The sequence below is a fragment of the Rhineura floridana genome, chromosome 14 (assembly GCF_030035675.1).
Source record: "Rhineura floridana isolate rRhiFlo1 chromosome 14, rRhiFlo1.hap2, whole genome shotgun sequence".
Taxonomy (NCBI): domain Eukaryota; kingdom Metazoa; phylum Chordata; class Lepidosauria; order Squamata; family Rhineuridae; genus Rhineura; species Rhineura floridana.
In genome coordinates, this window is record NC_084493.1 from 38,175,364 (window position 1) to 38,193,865 (window position 18,502).

Sequence of the window (18,502 nt, forward strand, 5' to 3'; positions counted from 1 at the left end):
TGGTGCTTGGTGAGTGAGATGGAACTCTTATAGACCACAGCAACCCCACCTCCCCGACCCTCGGATCTACCATGATGCTGAACCAAATACCCCGGTGGGCAGATCTGGGAGAGACTAACTCCTCCCTGTTCGCCCACCCAGGTCTCGGTTATGCATGCCAGATCGGCTGCCTCGTCCATAATCAAATCATGGACGAGGGTTTTTTTATTATGAACCGATCTGGCATTAAAAAGCAGCAGCTGGAGATCTGAGAGTTGGCTGAGAGGACAACCAACAACCCTGCGGGTATGAGAAGGACCGGAACAAGGCACAGCCACAACATGTCTGGGCCGCGTTCCCCTTACCTGGCACATCCTTCTCATAACACCATACCTCCCTCTGCCCATCACTACGGCAATTGGGGCCCCCTCATGTCTCCCCACTAGATGGAAAGATCTCTTCCCCAGGCACATTATAAACTATAAATACAAAAAGAAAAATACAAAAAACTCAAATACATAAAATACACACTCTCATAACATGCATTCATATAAGCACCCAGAAAGAAAGCAGCAAGAGCAGCAACCTCTCCTTCCCTTCCCTTCTGGTCTCTTCCTCCTGCAGGCACTGGGTCTCCCAGGCCACCTCAGCCAGCCGGCTTATGTATCCCTCCAGAGAGGGACAGGTGGTAAGAATCAGTCCTGGCTGGCTGGGTACCTGGGGCCTGGTCCTGCCAGGCAGAAGTCCCACAGGGAAGGGCAGTGGAGGTGGTGGTCCCTCAGCAGCAGCAGCAGCAGCAGCAGCAGCAGCCTCTCCTTCCCTTGGGCGATGGTCTCTTCCTCCTGCAGGCCCTGGGTCTCCCAGGCCACCTCAGCCAGCTGGCTTATGTATCCCTCCAGAGAGGGACAGGTGGTAAGAATCAGTCCTGGCTGGCTGGGTACCTGGGGCCTGGTCCTGCCAGGCAGAAGTCCCACAGGGAAGGGCAGTGGAGGTGGTGGTCCCTCAGCAGCAGCAGCCTCTCCTTCCCTTGGGCGATGGTCTCTTCCTCCTGCAGGCACTGGGTCTCCCAGGCCACCTCAGCCAGCCGGCTTATGTATCCCTCCAGAGAGGGACAGGTGGTAAGAATCAGTCCTGGCTGGCTGGCTAGAAGCATTTGACTCGACAGATCCTTGTTCTGACCCAGTAGGGCTCCCCCAGGGCATGTTGCTGCCAGGGGGGATGGGGCAGGTGCCTTTCCATTCACATTTAAAAGTGAATCTGTCCAATTTGCACATTCTGACGCAATATGAGAGGCGAAACACAGCCATCCTTCGAAACTGGCACTTCTCCAGGGCAGTTCTCCAGTCAAACAAAACTTTGATTGGACATTACAAAAATGCATATATTAAAGGGAAATGTGCATAAAAATTAATATATTATTAGTGAAAATAACATACAAAAATGCATTGTATGATGAGAAATTGCTTGCAAAAATGTGTACTTTAATCAAAATTGCATATAAAAATGTGTTTCATAGAAGAATTTTCGTGAGGATTTTTTTTAAATCCACAAATTGCTGCAGAAATATGGAGAACTGAATTTGAGATTGGAAAAATTAGAAATGGTCAGATCCTTCCATCCCTAGTTTCCAGAGACAAAGGGCAATATGGTGGTCCCCTTCCATGTACAGCAGCCAACTGGCGTAGCACTGCTGATCAGTTGCAAAATCTCTTTGAAGCAGAATTTTTAAAAAACCACACTCAAGCTGATCCCACCAGGTTTTACGGTGAAAATAGTGGGGTTTGGCTAGCATCGTGCCCCCCTTTTCAAAAGAGAGAGGTGGAGACGCACTGGAACCGGCAGAACAGGGAGTGGGTTTCTACCCTCAGGAGGGTCACCCGGCATGCTTTGTGAATTCACTGGGTGCCCAGAGCCTTCTGCCACATTCTGGAGCTCTGTAGCCGATACCCGTGGACTTTTTAGTAGGAAAGGTGAAGTAGGGCAGAACAGTAAGAATCCTAAAGGAAGACATTTTTGCAAACCATTTGTTTAATACACAGCAAATGAGTTTGCATGATCTGGCTTTCGGGGTTCCCAGCTGGATATTCTCCAGTAGTATTTTGGTATCTTTAATAATAATTTAAAAAATCCTACCAATCAACCTCCTCCCCAGTGGGATTTTTTTTTTGATTGCCAGGCCAAAGTGCTTTTGAGAGTAACCAGGCTTCTCTCTTTCAGATGGAGATTATTTCACCTTTACAAGACATGAGCCCATCGGTGTGTGTGGACAGATCATCCCTGTGAGTATCTTTGCTCACACCTCATATTTATTTTCATTGGAATCGGCTGCCTTGAAAAGGACCATAAGCCCCAGGTTTCTGCGATGTGTGTTTTTCATTATGGGATACTGGGCAATGGGGGGGGGTAAGGGGAGCATGTGGGGGGAACTGAGCAGACATTGTTGACATATCTTTAACAGCCGTCCTAGAAAGGCTAATTTGCACATCCTAATAGAGTTTTAGGAGGCGAGTGTTATTAGCAGGCGAGGCCTCAAGTCACAGAACGCCCTGGACAGGAGCAAGCAAAGCAAAACACAGGATTATCATCTGCCGGCTGTTGGACAACAGAGATGTTTGCACAACAAGGAGGAAATGGAGCCCCCTTTTTTTAATTAGTCGGGTCTTTTTATATCTCTGTGTCTAAACTGCCATATAACAGAAACACTCTGGGATCCAGGGAGGTGGTCTGTAGGGGCTGCCTCTTTCCCCTCTTTGTCTTAACAGGGCACAAAACTCCAGAAATAGGCAGTCCAGCTGACTGGTCCATCCGTTGGGCAAAAGGGAGCACTTTGGAGGCTTGTTGAGGAGTGCCCTCTCCAGAGGGGGCCCCTGGATGTGGCTGGGCCAGGTTCTTCCTCTGCCCCAGGGTGAAGGTGTGTTCCAGCCATGACCCCCATCACCACCTCCTAATCCAGCAAATTTGTTGTCAGACCAGTGGCAAGCGGGTCTGGAAAGGCAGATGCAAAGAGGATGTTGAATATATCTGTGACTAATACAGAGTTACTTCCCATGTATAACAGAAAAGACCACTTCTCCCCAGTGACACGCAGTTTTGCACCTGCCCGTCATTCACTCCCCTCCCCCCCACTGATGCACAAGCTCCCAATGCAGGGACAACTTGCCCATCTCCTGGGGAAGGCCAAAGTCAAAGCTTCCAACTCAGGGCAGGAGAAGATGTTGGGAAGAGGAAGTGCAAAGGCCGCGACTGAGAGGAGGGGGGTGCTTAGAATCGGATGTGCCCTCGTGTTGCAAATTGTCCAGTGTGAATGTTGTGCTGTTTTCTACCCTTGATTGCAAAGATGCCACTGGGGCAGAGACCATCACTTGGCATTCTTCTTGCCATTCCCCCTGTGGCTCGGTGTGGTGGGCACAATCCACAGCCTGACTCTGACAAGTTTCCCTGTCAGTCCTTCGGGTCACTATTTCCCAAGTGTAACAGTTCACCTTCTGGAAAAGGGTTCAGTTGCTTCTCACTTTGGGCAGAGCCCGGGGTGAATATTGTTTTACTGCCTTAATTGCACTATCTGTAAACTGTTTTAACTATTTTAAGTGTATGTTTAAAGGTTTTAATGTCGTATACAGTTTAATTTAATTTTAATTGCAGGTTTTTGTATGTTTTTATTATATTTTATTTTATTTATTATTTATTAATTCAGCTTATAAACCGCCCGACTAGCAATAGCTCTCTGGGCGGTGAACAAAGTACAGTAAAATCATAATACAATACCACAGGACATAAAAACAATTAAAAATCAATTACAACAATTTGTATAAATTTAAGTTAAACTAAATTAGAATGCTTCATTCATTCATGCTGCTTATATGTATTCGTTTTTACTTGTAAGCCACCCTGAGTTCCAGTTTTGGAAAAAGGGCAGGGTAAAAATAAAGATAATGATGATAATAATAATGATGATGATGATGATGATGATGATGACGATGACGATGATGGTGATGATTCATGATGTGCTAAAGCAGAACGTGTTTTGTGTGTGTGTCAGTGTTCAGGGTGACCACAAACCATAGCATCATGTGTGGGGTGAGGGAGAGCTTGGTTGTAAAGATATCAATTATAGGAAGAAAGGAGAAATCCAAGCCTCCCTGAACTTGACATTGCCTTGACCCCCCCTTGTTTTTGTGCTAGACAAGCCATGCCGAGTTGGACCAGTGCCAACAGGGAGGTGTGCGGCTATGGCAGCATTAACACCCTTCCCTTGTTGGCACCAGGGCTTGCTTTGCCCCTCCTCCCCTTTCCTAAGCCTCCCCTTCCCTTGCACTCAAACGTCCCCCTCCGCAACCTCCGGATTCAACTGCTTGGCTGCAGCCACTGACCACCGGGGGTTGGGAGGGAGGCACATCAGGGAGCACAGCTACCTCCTTGTCTCCCTGCCCCAGCCTTCCTATAGCATCTAAAACACCACTTGGCATTATTTTGCATTTTAATACAAACCTACCAAATATGTACTCCCCAAAACGATACGCAAACACAGCTGTCCTTCGAAAATAGCACTTCTCTGAATTTTGTGATGTAGTTCAAAACGTGTACAAACCACAAATATTAGGGGAAAGGGTGCATAAAAAACATGTAAGTGAAAAAAAACATACAAAAATGCAGTATATTTGGGGAAATAACGTACAAAAATGTGTACTGAAATGCTGATGGACTAGACTTTTTATTTATTTTTTAATTGCGAATTGATGTGGAAATGGCGACCCAAACTTAAGACAGGAAAAAGAGAGACCAAAATTGACAAATTCCTCCGTGCCAATTGCAACTGCCCCTTTCCTGTCATTGTGGTGGTGATGATGATGATGTTTAATTTGTTAGTCACGTCATACCCAGTGGTCTCTAGATGGGCTTACGACACAGTTTAAGAACATACAGTATAAAATGAATTTAAAAACATACAATATACAAAATTAAAACCCAAACAGAAAAGGCTAAGATAGCCTACCAAAGGCCTGGCGCCTAGATGTAAAGAGAAGGTGCCCAGCAGGCCTCCCTGTTTGAGTGATATGTTGCAGAAGCCTTCCTTGCCAGGGGAAGCCTCCCTTCTGCACCCTCTACAGCCCCATGCCAATTGAGAGATAGGGTTCGACCCAGGCCGAGGCGCCATCACTGAGAAACCCTGTTGCTTGTGGAACAGAGTCTCTTAGCAGTCTCTGCTGATGGAGGTGGCGTGTCAAGCGTGAGGAACCTTTGGCCCTCCAGATGTTGCTGAACTACAACCAAAGTCTGTGTCTGTGTTGGAATTGCTTTTTAAGATGCCTTTAAAGCTTTTTCTTTTAAAATATGCTTTTTAAAGATGTTTTTATGATGTTTTAGACTGTTTTTTGTGTTTTTGTTTGCCGCCCTGGGCTCCCACTGGGAGGAAGGGCAGGATATAGCGACAACCACCAGCACTCTGGTTAGCCCCTGCAACAAGCATGGCCAGTGGCCAGGGATGGTGGGAGTTGTGCTTAGTTACAAGTTATTCTAATGACCAGCTGGGATGGAAAAGTGCCAGGAGAGGAGGCGCCCAAAGTTGCTTTCTCTCAGTTGTGCCAATGGGTTGGCCCTGATCTTCCTTCCTGTGCCACAGCCTGATGTACTTTATTGTAAACACAGCGACCACATAGCCTAGCAGAGAGAGCATTGCATCTAGCAGGTTAGGCAAGCAGCTACTCCTGCTGCAGATGACCATGAATCATCCTAACCTACCTCACAGGGTTATGATGAAGATATCATAGAGTCCAGGAGAGGCATGCCTGCTGCTTTGAGCAACTTGGAGGAAAGGACAGATGTCAGTGTCATTAGTAACTAAGCAGCAGAGCCTGGAAAGGTGAGCTGCAGAGGTTTGGGGTTGACTCTCCCCTCCATGAAATAGCATGAGGCAAGCTCCCCCTCCCCCACCTCTCAGCTGCAGCCTCCATGATATGGGCTGGAGAGGGATAGTGTTATTTTCCCCAGAGGGGAAAATGCAGGTGCTGCATTGTTTATACTACAAAAGGAATCAGTGTGTGGACTCTGGAAAGTGAAACTGCTCTGCGGATACTTTAAGCTCTCTTCAAAATAATACTCTGTCTCCAGCTATGAGGATAATGATGGCATGAAATTGTCTTAAATGGGGCCACTGGCTGTGGGGCTGCAGATCTCCAGATTCCATCTTTCTCTGCTCTGCTGTCCAAGATTCTCTAGCTGGGGAAGGCAGGGACTGAGCCCATGACCGTCTGCCTGCAACGGCAGTGCTGCTCTGCCGCTGAGTTGGGAGCCCTCCATTGGCCGCTGTAAGATTTATGGAGATAATATAGGTGACATGCTTTGAACACTTAAGACGGGTGGGGGACCGGAGGCCCAGGGGCCAAATGGATGGATGGGTTTATTTAGAAAGATTTATCGCTCCCTTAATTAGACAACTCTCTAAGTGGTGGACACAATCAATTTATCTGGCCCTCAGCACATTCCCAGGCCACACCCCTTCCCCACCCTCATGCCTTCCCTGAGTTCTTTTGCTGGGCTGGAAGGACGATCAGGCGTCTTCCTTTCCTGGCTGGAGGGTGGGGGGTGTGTGTGTGTAGGAGCAAAGGTCAGAGTCCTTGGTCCACCCACTTTTTACTTGGCCCTACCCACCACCTTGGGCTGAAAAGCGTTCCTTATCCCTGATTTAGGTGTTCTGATATTGGGAGTTAGGGTTAGGCAGAGTCCCAGGCTGACTCCCAAATGGCCTGGTGGGAGTTGATGCAGCTGCTCCTCCTCCTCTTCCTCCTCCTTGTGGCTGTTGTGTATTCATCAGGAGCAACAGTCACAGCCCATCTTGGGCTCTGAGCACACTAGTTGCCTACAACAAAGTGTTTCCATTGGCCACACCGGTAGGGGCAATGGGTTGATCTGCTGATCAGCTGTGAAATCTCTTTGAAGCAGATTCCTTTTTTAAAAAAACCACTCAGGCTCTACCCTTGGCCTCTTAATCTGGGCTGTGGGGAGGATCAGGGCCAGGTGGGGATGGCAAGTGAATGGGCAGCACTGATAGCAGTATGGAGGGGCACCTTGCCCAAGGAAGACCTTCCAAATCCTGGAGCCAGCACTGTCTCTGTTTGCATGTCCAGGTGAGTATCCTGTTCTGTCCTGTATGCTTACATGGCCGCATGTTATACTCCCTCCAGACTTCAGTTGCCATAGGCCATGCTGTCTGATCTGAGCATCTGGAGGGGCCCGGGTTCTCCAGCTGTGCTATGTGCACCAGGTTCAGAGCCTGAGGGCTCTCCTCAGTAAAAGCCTGACTGAGTTATTTTCAGAAGGTTGGCCTGCGAGAATGTACTGCTCAAGCCAAGGGCTCCGTGGAAGAGGTCCATCCACTGAGCCTGATCTTTGGCTAAGCACTTGTGCTAATCTTCCTCTAATAACCATGCAACCGTATACCAGTTTCCCTTTTGTAACTGCAACTCTTGATTTTCAGTGGCTATTCACTGTTAAAACCAGAGTCCCTGCAAAAGCATTCAAGCAGTAATTAAAAGGCATTTCCTCACCTACTAAAAATCCACAACTTAGCAAGCATTTTAAAACAAGCATTGCAAGACATCTCGGAAACTGCCAAGGTCAAACTGGAGATCTGAAGCCCGGTGCCAGCTCTGATTAAAATCAGCACCGCTAAGCCTTCTAATCTGTGTTTGTATGGGTCTGTTCAACAATAGGGGTTCCATTTGCACCCCCTACAAGGGCTTTTAAAGTGCTTTATCATTTAAATAGTTAGCCAAAATATCCCCAGGAGTGTTTCTGATGAATATCAGAACTGTATATAATGTATTTTAGTGCATAATTAACTGATGGAATTCACTGTCATAAGATGTGATGCTGGTGGTGATGTGCCACTCTCTACTGAGACAAGGCCATGAGGGGTGAGAAGTAGGTCAGTGGCCATTAGCCGTGGTGACTGCAGAAGGGAGCTCCCATGATCAGAGGCAGCATCTCTCTGGACACCAAGTGGCAGGGAGAGTAACAGGGCAGGCAGGGTATGTGTGTGTGTGTGTGTGGCTGGCCGTGGCCTTCATGCCTGGCATAACTGGCCACTGTCGGAAACAAAGTCCTTGGCTGGATGAGCTTCTGGTCTGAACCCGCAGAGCCTCTCTCACATTCTTAAGACGTTTGGGTTTTCCCCCCCATTTTTATTTATTTATTTATTATTTGATTTATATCCTACCCTTCCTCCCAGCAGAAGCCCAGGGCAGCAAACAAAAGCACTTTAAAACATCATAAAAACAGACCTTAAAATACATTAAAACAAAACAACTTTAAAAACATTTTTAAAAGCTTTAAAGACATCTTTTAAAAGGGGTTTAGAAATTGTTTTTTAAAAAAGTTTTAAAAAACCTATTAAAAAGCAATTCCAACACAGATGCAAACTGGGATAGGTCTCAGCTTAAAAGGCTTGTTGAAAGAGGAAAGTCTTCAAAAGGCACCAAAAGATAACAGAAATGGTGCCTGCCTAATATTTAAGGGGAGGGAATTCCACGGGGTAGGTGCCGCCACATTAAAGGCTACTAAAGGCTAATGGTTTTGATTAACTGTGGGATGTGGACCCCACAGTTATTATGGTAGCCATAAAATATGCAGGGACATCAGTAAGGATGGTGGAGAATATTCACAAAATTGGATTTGGTATCGAATTCTGGGATAATCCTCAAGTTCATCTCATCGTCGAACAGGCTCCCACTCTTTGCATGTGTTGGCGGCTGTTAGTGACACGATAATTTTTTAAAAAAATCTGCTGTAAGCATTACATAATTATTTACCTAATTATTTTTGTAATCTGTTTCCTGCTGTATACATTATGTAAGAATACAGTAGCATAAGGAATAATGGAGAAAATTATGCAATTTCTGTTTGGTATTTTAAAAATATAAAATGAAATAGGAACTAAGTTTCGTGGTCCTATTTCTTAGCAGAGATATAAAAATGCAAGCAGCAGAGTGAGATAAAACCAGTCCACAGCTTTCCCTAGGACAAATAACAACAGACACAATCTTCTTAGGTAAAAGATAAAGAATATTTACTCACGACCTTTCATATGTTCAGGAAACATAGGCTCTAGCTTAGATGAAAGAAAAAGTAGAAGTCTTAGTCCATTTTAGTCTTTCTCCCAGAGGTAAAAAGCTCAGTAATGGAAATTATGCAAGAATCCCCAGGACAAAGGAGGAGGAAACCAGGTAACTAAACCCACCCATTAGGAAGTTACATCATGGTGAACAGGTACATGGGATATTTCCCCAAATATCCCTTAAAGTGAACATGCAAGTTCCAACTATTCCAACAACTTCCAGGGGGGAAAGGGAGAACCAGCAATTGTGATAACTGGTGGAACACAATTTATAGTGAATAGGAACTGACAGACCTTTTGACGAATTGAAAAACTGGCCGGAATCATATAGCAAACGTCATCCCTAAGACATCCGTTGGCCATCCTATGTTTTAGGTACTTCCCCCCCCCTTTCTTTTTTAAGATGTATTGTTTTGGTATTCTGGTTAAACCAGAGATATGCCTGGCTGGAATTCTTGTTAAAACTTTGAGTAAAAGACAGCGAAGGCTGGCCCTCTCGTTAAGATTTTGTCCACTAGTCACTGCTTTTACCGCTCAATTTTTTTCTCTCACAAAAATTATTTGTTAATATTGATACTTTGAAAGGAAATACCAATAAATGAAATATTGATAAAGTTATCATTCGTAATATCGATATTTTAGAGGGTTTTTTTTAAAAAACAAATCCATTTTAGAAAATATCTGCAGAAAAATCCCATCTGCAATGATGGAGAATAAGCAACATAATGGAAAATTGGGTACCAAACCCAAACTGGGTGAAATTCTACTACATCCCTATGTTATTGTCAAACACACTGTTATGTGTTTGGATTTTCCTTCTTGTAAACTGCTTTGAGAGAGAACGTGGATTAGAAATGGACTAAATAAATGTCATCAATTGACTAATTGGATAAAACAGCTGTTGCCAACCTGGTGCCCTCCACTAAAATGTTTAAGTAACCAGCTAAGAATTCTTGGATCTTGTGGCGTCTTTTTAGTGATGATTGAAGCATTCTTTCCTACAGTGGAATTTCCCCCTGCTGATGTTTGCGTGGAAGATTGCACCTGCTCTTTGTTGCGGCAACACCGTTGTGATCAAACCGGCAGAGCAAACTCCACTCACCGCTCTCCACATGGGAGCCCTCATCAAGGAGGTGAGGGGGGGCCCGGGTGCTTCCCAGGAGCTGCCCAGCTTGGCTTGGGTGGGACCCATTCCCCAAAACAACCAGCCCTCCCCTCTTCTTTCTCTTTGTTGCAACAGGCTGGGTTTCCACCAGGCGTGGTCAATATTTTGCCAGGATTTGGCCCAACCACCGGTGCAGCGATTGCTTCCCATGTGGGGATAGATAAGATTGCCTTCACTGGATCCACTGAGGTAAGTGTGCATTCTAGAGGATATTTGATTTCACCTGGACTAGAGACCAGTTTCTCAGGAGGGAAGGGTTGGCCCAAGACATTTTGGTGCCTGAGGTGGAAAATGCAAATGGCAGCTTTCCCTCACACATTCAAGACAGGAAGGCCTCTTGCGTAAGCCTTGTTGAACTTCTTAGGAGATGTGTGGCAGCACTGCCAATCACCTGTTCCTTTCAGTGGGGCTTTGCAGGAGGAAGACTCATTACCTGTGGACAGCTGGAGGGCTGGCACCCTCCCCTCTTCCAAAACAGACCTGAAGAAGAGCCATTTAGTTTGGGGGCCCTTCACAGAGGCGGCATGTGTTTTGATCCTCAATAAATTGGGCTATTATGAAACTGTCATTTGGTACGATGAGATGGATAGGTGTGACAGTCAGCCATGAGCTTGTCTAGGGAGGAGTTGGGTTATTACTGCTAAGCCACCTTGGAAGAGTGGTGTGTTTTAAAATAAAATAAACATAAAAAGGGATAAGAATTAGTGTGCCCCTGGGTCTTGCCTCATGCAAAAGCCACCTCTGGCTGAAACCTGTTCATAGCAACACTGGAGAGTTCTAGAGAGTCTGGTAAGGACAAGCAAGTTGCACCGAAAGACTTTGTAGCTTTATGTTGCCTGTTTTTCACTTAAACAGACTCTCATGCAGGATGCTATCCTGAATGCAGGAGGAAAAACACAGATGGGTTTAGTTTCAGAATTGTCTCTGGTAGCCAAAATAAATTTTTAGCATCATTCCAGAGGGCTTTCCTTTCTAATAGTCATTTAAACTCAGAATGCTGTGGATTTTGTCCTAACTCGATACCTGCCTTTAAGAGCCTTACTAATAGGAAGTGAAAAGCGTTACAGAGATGAAAAAAAGCAATTCTCTAAGAACCTAAAGTGGGAACAGCTGGAACATTTTAATGCAATGTGAGTGTAAACTGTTCCATATTGTTCTTTTTTCCTGCACTGTGGAATTGTTGTAACAGTAAGTCAATACAGCAACACTTTCCAAACAGTCTTGTAAGATCAGCTGTTCCACAGAGCGTTGGGCTTCTCAGAACTAACAAAGCTTGCCTAGCTTTAATAAGGGTGAAAATGGTTTGTTTTTTTCCGCCTGTATCAATTGAACATCCCTTATACAACCTCATGACTGGATTTCCTGCTGTCATTGGATTTTCTATTCTACCACCTCCAGGTGCCAGGATTGGCAGGGGATATTTTAGCAAAATTAGAAGAAGTCTTGTTAGTAGGCAATCGAAAGTCCAGTGAGGTTTGCCAGATTTGGGCCCAAAAGTTCCTTCCAGGTAACGCTCACCTCAAATGACCGTTAAATTTTACAAGCCCCTGAAATTTTTGCTGGTTTGGCAAGAGGAAGGCTTCTTTGCCCCCAAATGGCCATTAGAGCCAAATAGCAGCCTGCGCTGAAGACCCTAGCGTGGACCAGCGGGGCTTGCAGTGGGGGTTACAGTTTGGCCCCGCCAGCTGTTTTCAGGGATGCAACAGCGATTTCTTTGTTTACAATATTTATGTGCCACCTTTTAACAACAAGTTTTCAAAGTAGGATGGTGACCAAGTCTAGTAGTGGAGTCAGTAGTCCTTTCTCCATCTTATTCCATGCCATTTAAACTGTCTACTATTGTTCTGATATTATATTTGTATATATAATTGTTAAAAATTAAATATTAATTTGTATTTATTTATTATTAAGTTTCCTATCCTATCCCATCAAAGAGACTCAACAGCAATGAGAATGGAATAACACAAACATTGTGTTACTGATTTTTTTTAAAAAAAATCAGTATACATTAAAATTACTAGGATAACAATATTCACCCAGTTTAACAAATTCCAGTGACCCAAAAATAGCAAAAATTACACAATTAACTAAACACCTCTTTTAAAAGCCAGGTCTTCACCACTTGCCTGAAGCAGAATTAGGATGAAGCCTGACAGACTTTGCTCAGCAAAGCATTCCCTAGAGGAGGTGCCACAGCGAGAAAAGCCATGCCTTTAATGGAGACCAGCCTCACCTCCCAAGGTTGAGGGATTTGGAGCAGGGGCCCAAGAGATGATTGGATCTTGCAGGGAGAAATGTGCAGAAAACTTGCAGACTCAAGTCGCACTGACGTCTTTCATCTTCATGACAAATACATTCCAAGATGTCGATATGGTGATGGCTAGCTTTTGTTTGGTCATCCACCAGCTCCTAAATAATGGCTGTTTGTTGGGGGGGGGAAGAACTATATGTAGGATCTTTGTTGAGCCTTTGATGTGATCCCAGTCCAGCACCCTGCTTCCTTTCCCGTTGATGGCTCACTCTCCCAGGTAGGGGGGATGCAGCAGCGTGACGGTTTTTTTCTAGCCTGCAGGCAGCCTGCACCTTCTTACACGAACTCTCCTGTCACGGATCACTTGCCTGCACAATCCCCATCCCTTGTGTTTCATGCCATGGCTCATTAGGGACAGCTCTGCAAAAATGCCAGCTCTTTGTGAACCCAGAGGCCAAGGTCCAAAAGCTGCATTTGGGAGAAGGAAAATCAAACGTGAGATCTGTGCGCATGCTTGTTTTTGCGAGGGCTCAGCTCAGTTGTGGAGCCATCAGAAGCAGAAGAAATGGTGCAAAGAAAGGGCCTATCCATACCTAACTTCAGAATCCAGTTGGTGGTCTCAAGATCCATACAACTCCTGTTTGTGCTCGGATTTATTTTTTAAAACCTGAATTTTCAGACATCCATACATGTGGGCGATTTGGGGGGGGATCTATTTCGCCTTTGCATTTTGTCATGCCTTTAAGTCTGCCCCTTTGAGGTGATTGGTCCTTAAAGGTCCTTTGCTTTTCATGCATTTTTCTGTTCTGACATACCCCCAGAAGAGTGTAAAAACATATCTCCGGTTTTTTAAAATTGATGTGCATGCACAGGTTTGTACTTACATAGGAAAAAAAGATCCAGAACTCAGGCAGAGAATTAAAGATGTAGGGTCAGACAGATGAGTGAGGGTCTGCGAGAATGATTTTAGGAGGCGGACTGAGAGCCTGCTCGGAATTTTTCCATAGATATTTTCCATCCTACTCCAACAATGGGCTGCAGAAAATGGTTATCTGCAAAGAAAGGAAAGGGGGACCTAGAAAGAAAGGTGTTTGCAGCCTGGAAGTTGGCCTTGGGAAGTTACAGTGAGTGATAGGCCTGCAGGCGTTGGGATGTTTTCATAACCGGTGTGGCTTAAGTTGCCCTCCTGCCTCTCTTCCCTTTGTTAAATGAATGTCAAGTTATTGAGGACAAAGAGAAAGCAGAAAACAGGCAATGGAATGCCAATGGCAAACCAAATGGAAACTCAGCTGTGGAAATAACTTTAAAGGTGTCTTTGTGAGGCCCCACCCCAGATCCCAGTAGCAAAATGCCCCAAAGTCCTCTGACAAAAAAATAAAACAACCTAACACAGATTCACTTGTGCCTGCATCATGTGGCTTTCAACTCTAGCCCTTTCCTCCCTCTCCTTGTCTGCCCTGCTGCTTGCTTAGATGGCTGCAGAAACAAACTGGACACGTTCATGGAGGAGGACGGATCTAACAGTGGCTGGGGCTCATGGGAGTTGCAGTCTAAAACATCTGGAGGGCACCAGATTGGGGAAAGCTGCTGTAAGTCATGGTAGCTAAACAGAACCTCCATGTGCAGAGGCAGTGCACTTTGGATTATACCTTTCCTGAGACCGGAGCAAGATCAATGGATGGGCCTACTTTCCATGCCTTGCTCGTGCTCCTGGTTGGTCACTGTTGGGAGCAGAACGCTGGGTTAGACTAACCACAATCCCACCCACCGAGGCAACTCTGAGGGACTGAAAAGGGCCTAGGGCCAAATGGAAAAGATGAGGCAGGTGCTTGGGGGGGATGTTTTGGGAAGCTCACAAGCAGTTTTAGCCTGGGTGTGAAGTGAGCTGCAGATATCTGGTTGCATTCTAAGTAGCTTTGCAAGCCTTCGGCCATAGATTGCGGTTACTTCTGGTCTGAGACAACCGCATTGTGGTCTCCACATAACTGGGAGATATACGCCTCCCTCAGTGTCCCCCAGGCAGAAACTGTAGATCACAAAACAACTAAAGTGTGATCCAATAAAATGTTGTCCATATAAGTCGTAGGAAAGATTTCGTTGATGCAACAGAAACATACCCAACACAAACAACATAAATTCCCAATTTAGAAAGAAAGAAAGAAAGAAAGAAAGAAAGAAAGAAAGAAAGAAAGAAAGAAAGAAAGAAAGAATTTTGATGGATTCTCAGGGCTGGCGCCAGAGGGTGGCCAGGTCAGATCCTGGCCAAGGGACCCTGAAGGACCCCTCTTTGGGGTGGGAGGGTAGCTCTCCTGTTCCATGATGCATGGCAGCATTGGCTCCTGAACTTGCCATGGATTGTGGAGAAGGAGCTCCCAGGCCCCCCCCAATACAGACAGTATGTGGGCTTCAATACGCCTGCACGCATGCCCCACCTACCTCTCCTGTTGCTATGAATGCCATGCATGCTGTGCGTGCATGCCTACCATCAGCCAAGATGGCAGCAGGGGCTTCCCTAAGGGGCTGATTCACATGAAACTATGCAACACTAGAGGTAGGTAGAATGTGTGGGCAGGCCTGGGGCAGGCCGATGCCCAAGGGCTCAGTCATGCCTGGCGCCAGCTCTGTGAATGCTCAAAGATGTTTAGCCAGATTGCTGAGCAACTTCAGTCAAAAGCTCAAGGAAATGGTTTGCTGATTTGCTTGCAAGCCTGTTTTCTTTATCTCGTGAGTTTAACAAAGCATGAACTCATCATTAGTCAACAAGATACTGGGCAAGACCATCAAAGCAAACTACAGGAGAGTCCAAGACTGATTCCTGCCAAGCAAATGTTTGCAGCTAACAGTTCTATTCCCACCACTGGCCCTGCCTTGAGCAGGTGTCCCTAAGTGAGATGGATGTCATGATGTTGTAGGACCCAGGCAGAGTGGGCACCTCCGGGGTGAAGAACAGGGCTAGGGTCAGCTCTCCCCTCTGCTCCAAGAGTGTTTTGCACTAAAAGCCAGCAGGGACAGTCAGGAGCAACCCTGGGTGGGAAGCCTTGTGCTCACTTACTGAATTACTCTGTCAGAAGAACCCTCAGATCCCAAAAACTTTGGTGGCACCCCATGCTAGGACCCTTGTGGAGAGGGAGGGCAAATTAGCTGCACCCTGTTGAGAGCAGCCGTGGCAGGGGCCAGCAGAGAGAGCGTGGGAGTTTCCTTTAAGACAGGGGTAGCCAATGCGGTGCCTCCAGGTGTTTTTGGACTCCACCTGCCACTAGCCCCAGCAGCCAGGGATGATGGGAGCTGTAGTCCAGCCACATCTGGAGATTGGCCACCGATTCATTCAGTGGCATAAAGGTGGCGGTGTGCTGAATGTACATGCTAATACTCCATTTCAAAATTAAAACCCTCATAAGCTAAAGCAGCTTTCCCTTGCTGGGGCCCTCTGATGTTGCTGGGCTACACCTCTCATCAGGATGGCCAGTGGTTGGGTAGCGGGAGCAACATCTGGAGGGCACCACCCCTGCGCAAGGAGGAGACGGGCTGAGCTGAGCCACAGGGCACAAACTCCCCTGCACAAGTCCAGCTGGGATTTCTAGAGGGTGTCCTGGTGCCATGTGGCCTTCTCACCACAGGTGCTGGAATGTTTTGGGTCAACAGTATGTAGGGGGAAAGTGGCAAATGAAGTGGATGAGACCCAGCTGGCAAAGCTTCTCTCAAGCTCTCAGCCCTATCCAGAAACCCAGGTAGCTTGGGGGAGGCCCCTGAGCTTAGTTTCCGTGGAAAGCTGATCCCTGAAATGCAACTATTCTGTGGACTGGGTTGAGGGGAACCTGCAGGGCAGTGGCTGTGGGTTCAACTTCTGTGCGCTGCTGGGTTGGCTCACCTGAGCCACAGAGTGTCTCCTGCTTACTTTTCTCTGGGTGGGTGGGCGCATGGGCGCACCCTTGGGCAGCAAGCAGGCCCTTTCTGAACTGCATGCAGAACCGCACTGTGTGTTTTGCATGGGATTAGGCTTTGACAGAGCAGTCTGAAAACGTTATAATACCTGCAAGTGCCTAGTTTGTTTCTATTGTATTCATAAGAACATAAGAAGAGCCTGCTGGATCAGGCCAGTGGCCCATCTAGCCCAGCATCCTGTTCTCACAGTGGCCAACCAGGTGCCTGGGGGAAGCCCGCAAGCAGGACCCGAGTGCAAGAACACTCTCCCCTCCTGAGGCTTCCGGCAACTGGTTTTCACAAGCATGCTGCCTCTGACTAGGGTGGCAGAGCACAGCCATCACGGCTAGTAGCCATTGATAGCCCTGTCCTCCATGAATTTGTCTAATCTTCTTTTAAAGCCATCCAAGCTGGTGGCCATTACTGCGTCTTGTGGGAGCAAATTCCATAGTTTAACTACGCGCTGAGTTTGTTTTGATATTTAACCTTCCTCTCAGCCACAAAAGAGCTCACAAAAGCAACTCTAAAACATATTTTAAAGCTCACGCACCAGAAAGCAAATTAATTGGAAACAAATTGGGTCAAATGAAGATGAATAGAACATGAATAATCACAGAGAACATCAGATCTTTTTGACCCTCTCAATGTGCTTATAAATTAATTGGATTATTATTTAGTAATTAAGAAGACAAAGAAAAAAGAAAGACATTCTTCCCCCAGAAGTGACTCAAGCAGAGCTTTAAAAAAATCACATTTTAATGACACATGTTTATACAAGATAACATACATGGGGGGGGGGACCCAAATGTATCCATGACTTATTTCAATACATGTGTTTCAAGTTGTTGTTCTTTAACCAAAATTGCTTCAATTCTTAAGCAAATGCCTTAGAACTGAACTGAGAAGGATGAAAGGTTAGGCTGCTTTTCTGACCAAGGGTGGCCCATCCGATGGGCATGTGGCACATTTGTTCCATGCAAGATCCACACTCTGGAGTGGAGGCGAAGCTGCATGGAAGCAGGCGGGCCTGCCATTGTGCTGCTCACGCAAGGGCCAAACTATACCAAACAGAGCATATGGCAGGATCTTTTTGGCAAAATTCAGAAACTTGTATCTGACCCTTCCCTGAGCTTTTTTTTTTTTTTGGAAGCAAAAAATTTCCTCTGGTAGTGATTCCACTGCAAACCTCCCAACTGCTTGTCCCCCTTAGGCAAAAAGTGATCTGTTTGATAAAGCACCATGGGCACTTTGGCCCATTTTAGTGAATGAAAGCCGACCTCTCCTGATAACGTAGGAAAGAGTTGGGCAGCCAGAATCAGGCAGAAGAGTCAGGGAATTGGGAAATAGCAAACTGATGCTTCAACAGGCTGTGGCAGGGGGATTTGTGGCCTTCACATGGCTAGAGGAGATGAGCACAGATCTGTGTTTCATTCGTATTTGGGGACAAATGCAATGTCATTTTTTACTGGCTGTCAGTTCATTTATGGGCCCAATTCAAGGTATTTGCATCAGTGTTTAAAGCCCTGGCTGACTTAGGGCCCAAATATCTGAAAGACCACCTCAAATATCTGAAATAGCACCCCCTCAGGCAGGGCTAGCTCCAGTCATGCCTGGGCCCTTGGGTACCAGCCTGTTCTGGGCCCTCATCACCACTTCACCAGGAATACTCCCAGCCAGCTAGAGCCTCACAGCCTATTCAGACTGGGGATGAGGAGTGGCGGATGTTTGTGCCAATAACATCCCTGATGACAAAGCAGCTCTGCTCCATTATCTCCGGGGGAGAAACCTTTCCTCTGGCATTCCCTCGCTGGGCTGGGCCATCTCTCCATGGGGAGTGCCTTGGAAGAGCCAAGAGATTGAGTGGGGAGGGGGAAGAAAGTGCACAGCAGCGGAGACAGGCCATCATCCCACCTCCCTTCCAACCCTTTCCAAAGTGAAAACTGGAAAGAACTGCTTGCCGGGATCAATGATTGCAGCAGCAGCTGCCGCCACTTTGTCTCTCTGCATAGCTTCTCTTACCCCTGGACAGGCCGGGTAAAAATAATGCATCCTGAAACAATCATGAGTGAATCGT

The 18,502-nt window shown here is 46.3% G+C and overlaps 1 protein-coding gene across 4 annotated transcripts in view; it reads left to right on the plus strand.

The window, feature by feature from the left end:
• The window catches only part of ALDH1A2 (aldehyde dehydrogenase 1 family member A2), a 94,764-nt gene that overhangs the window by 55,229 nt on the left and 21,033 nt on the right, over positions 1–18,502 (plus strand). For all 4 annotated transcript variants that reach the window (XM_061595171.1, XM_061595174.1, XM_061595173.1 and 1 more), the window contains 3 exons: positions 2,197–2,258; positions 10,096–10,224; positions 10,332–10,445. In XM_061595171.1, the coding sequence (XP_061451155.1) occupies positions 2,197–2,258; positions 10,096–10,224; positions 10,332–10,445 (305 nt within the window). The remainder of the gene's footprint in view (positions 1–2,196; positions 2,259–10,095; positions 10,225–10,331; positions 10,446–18,502) is intronic.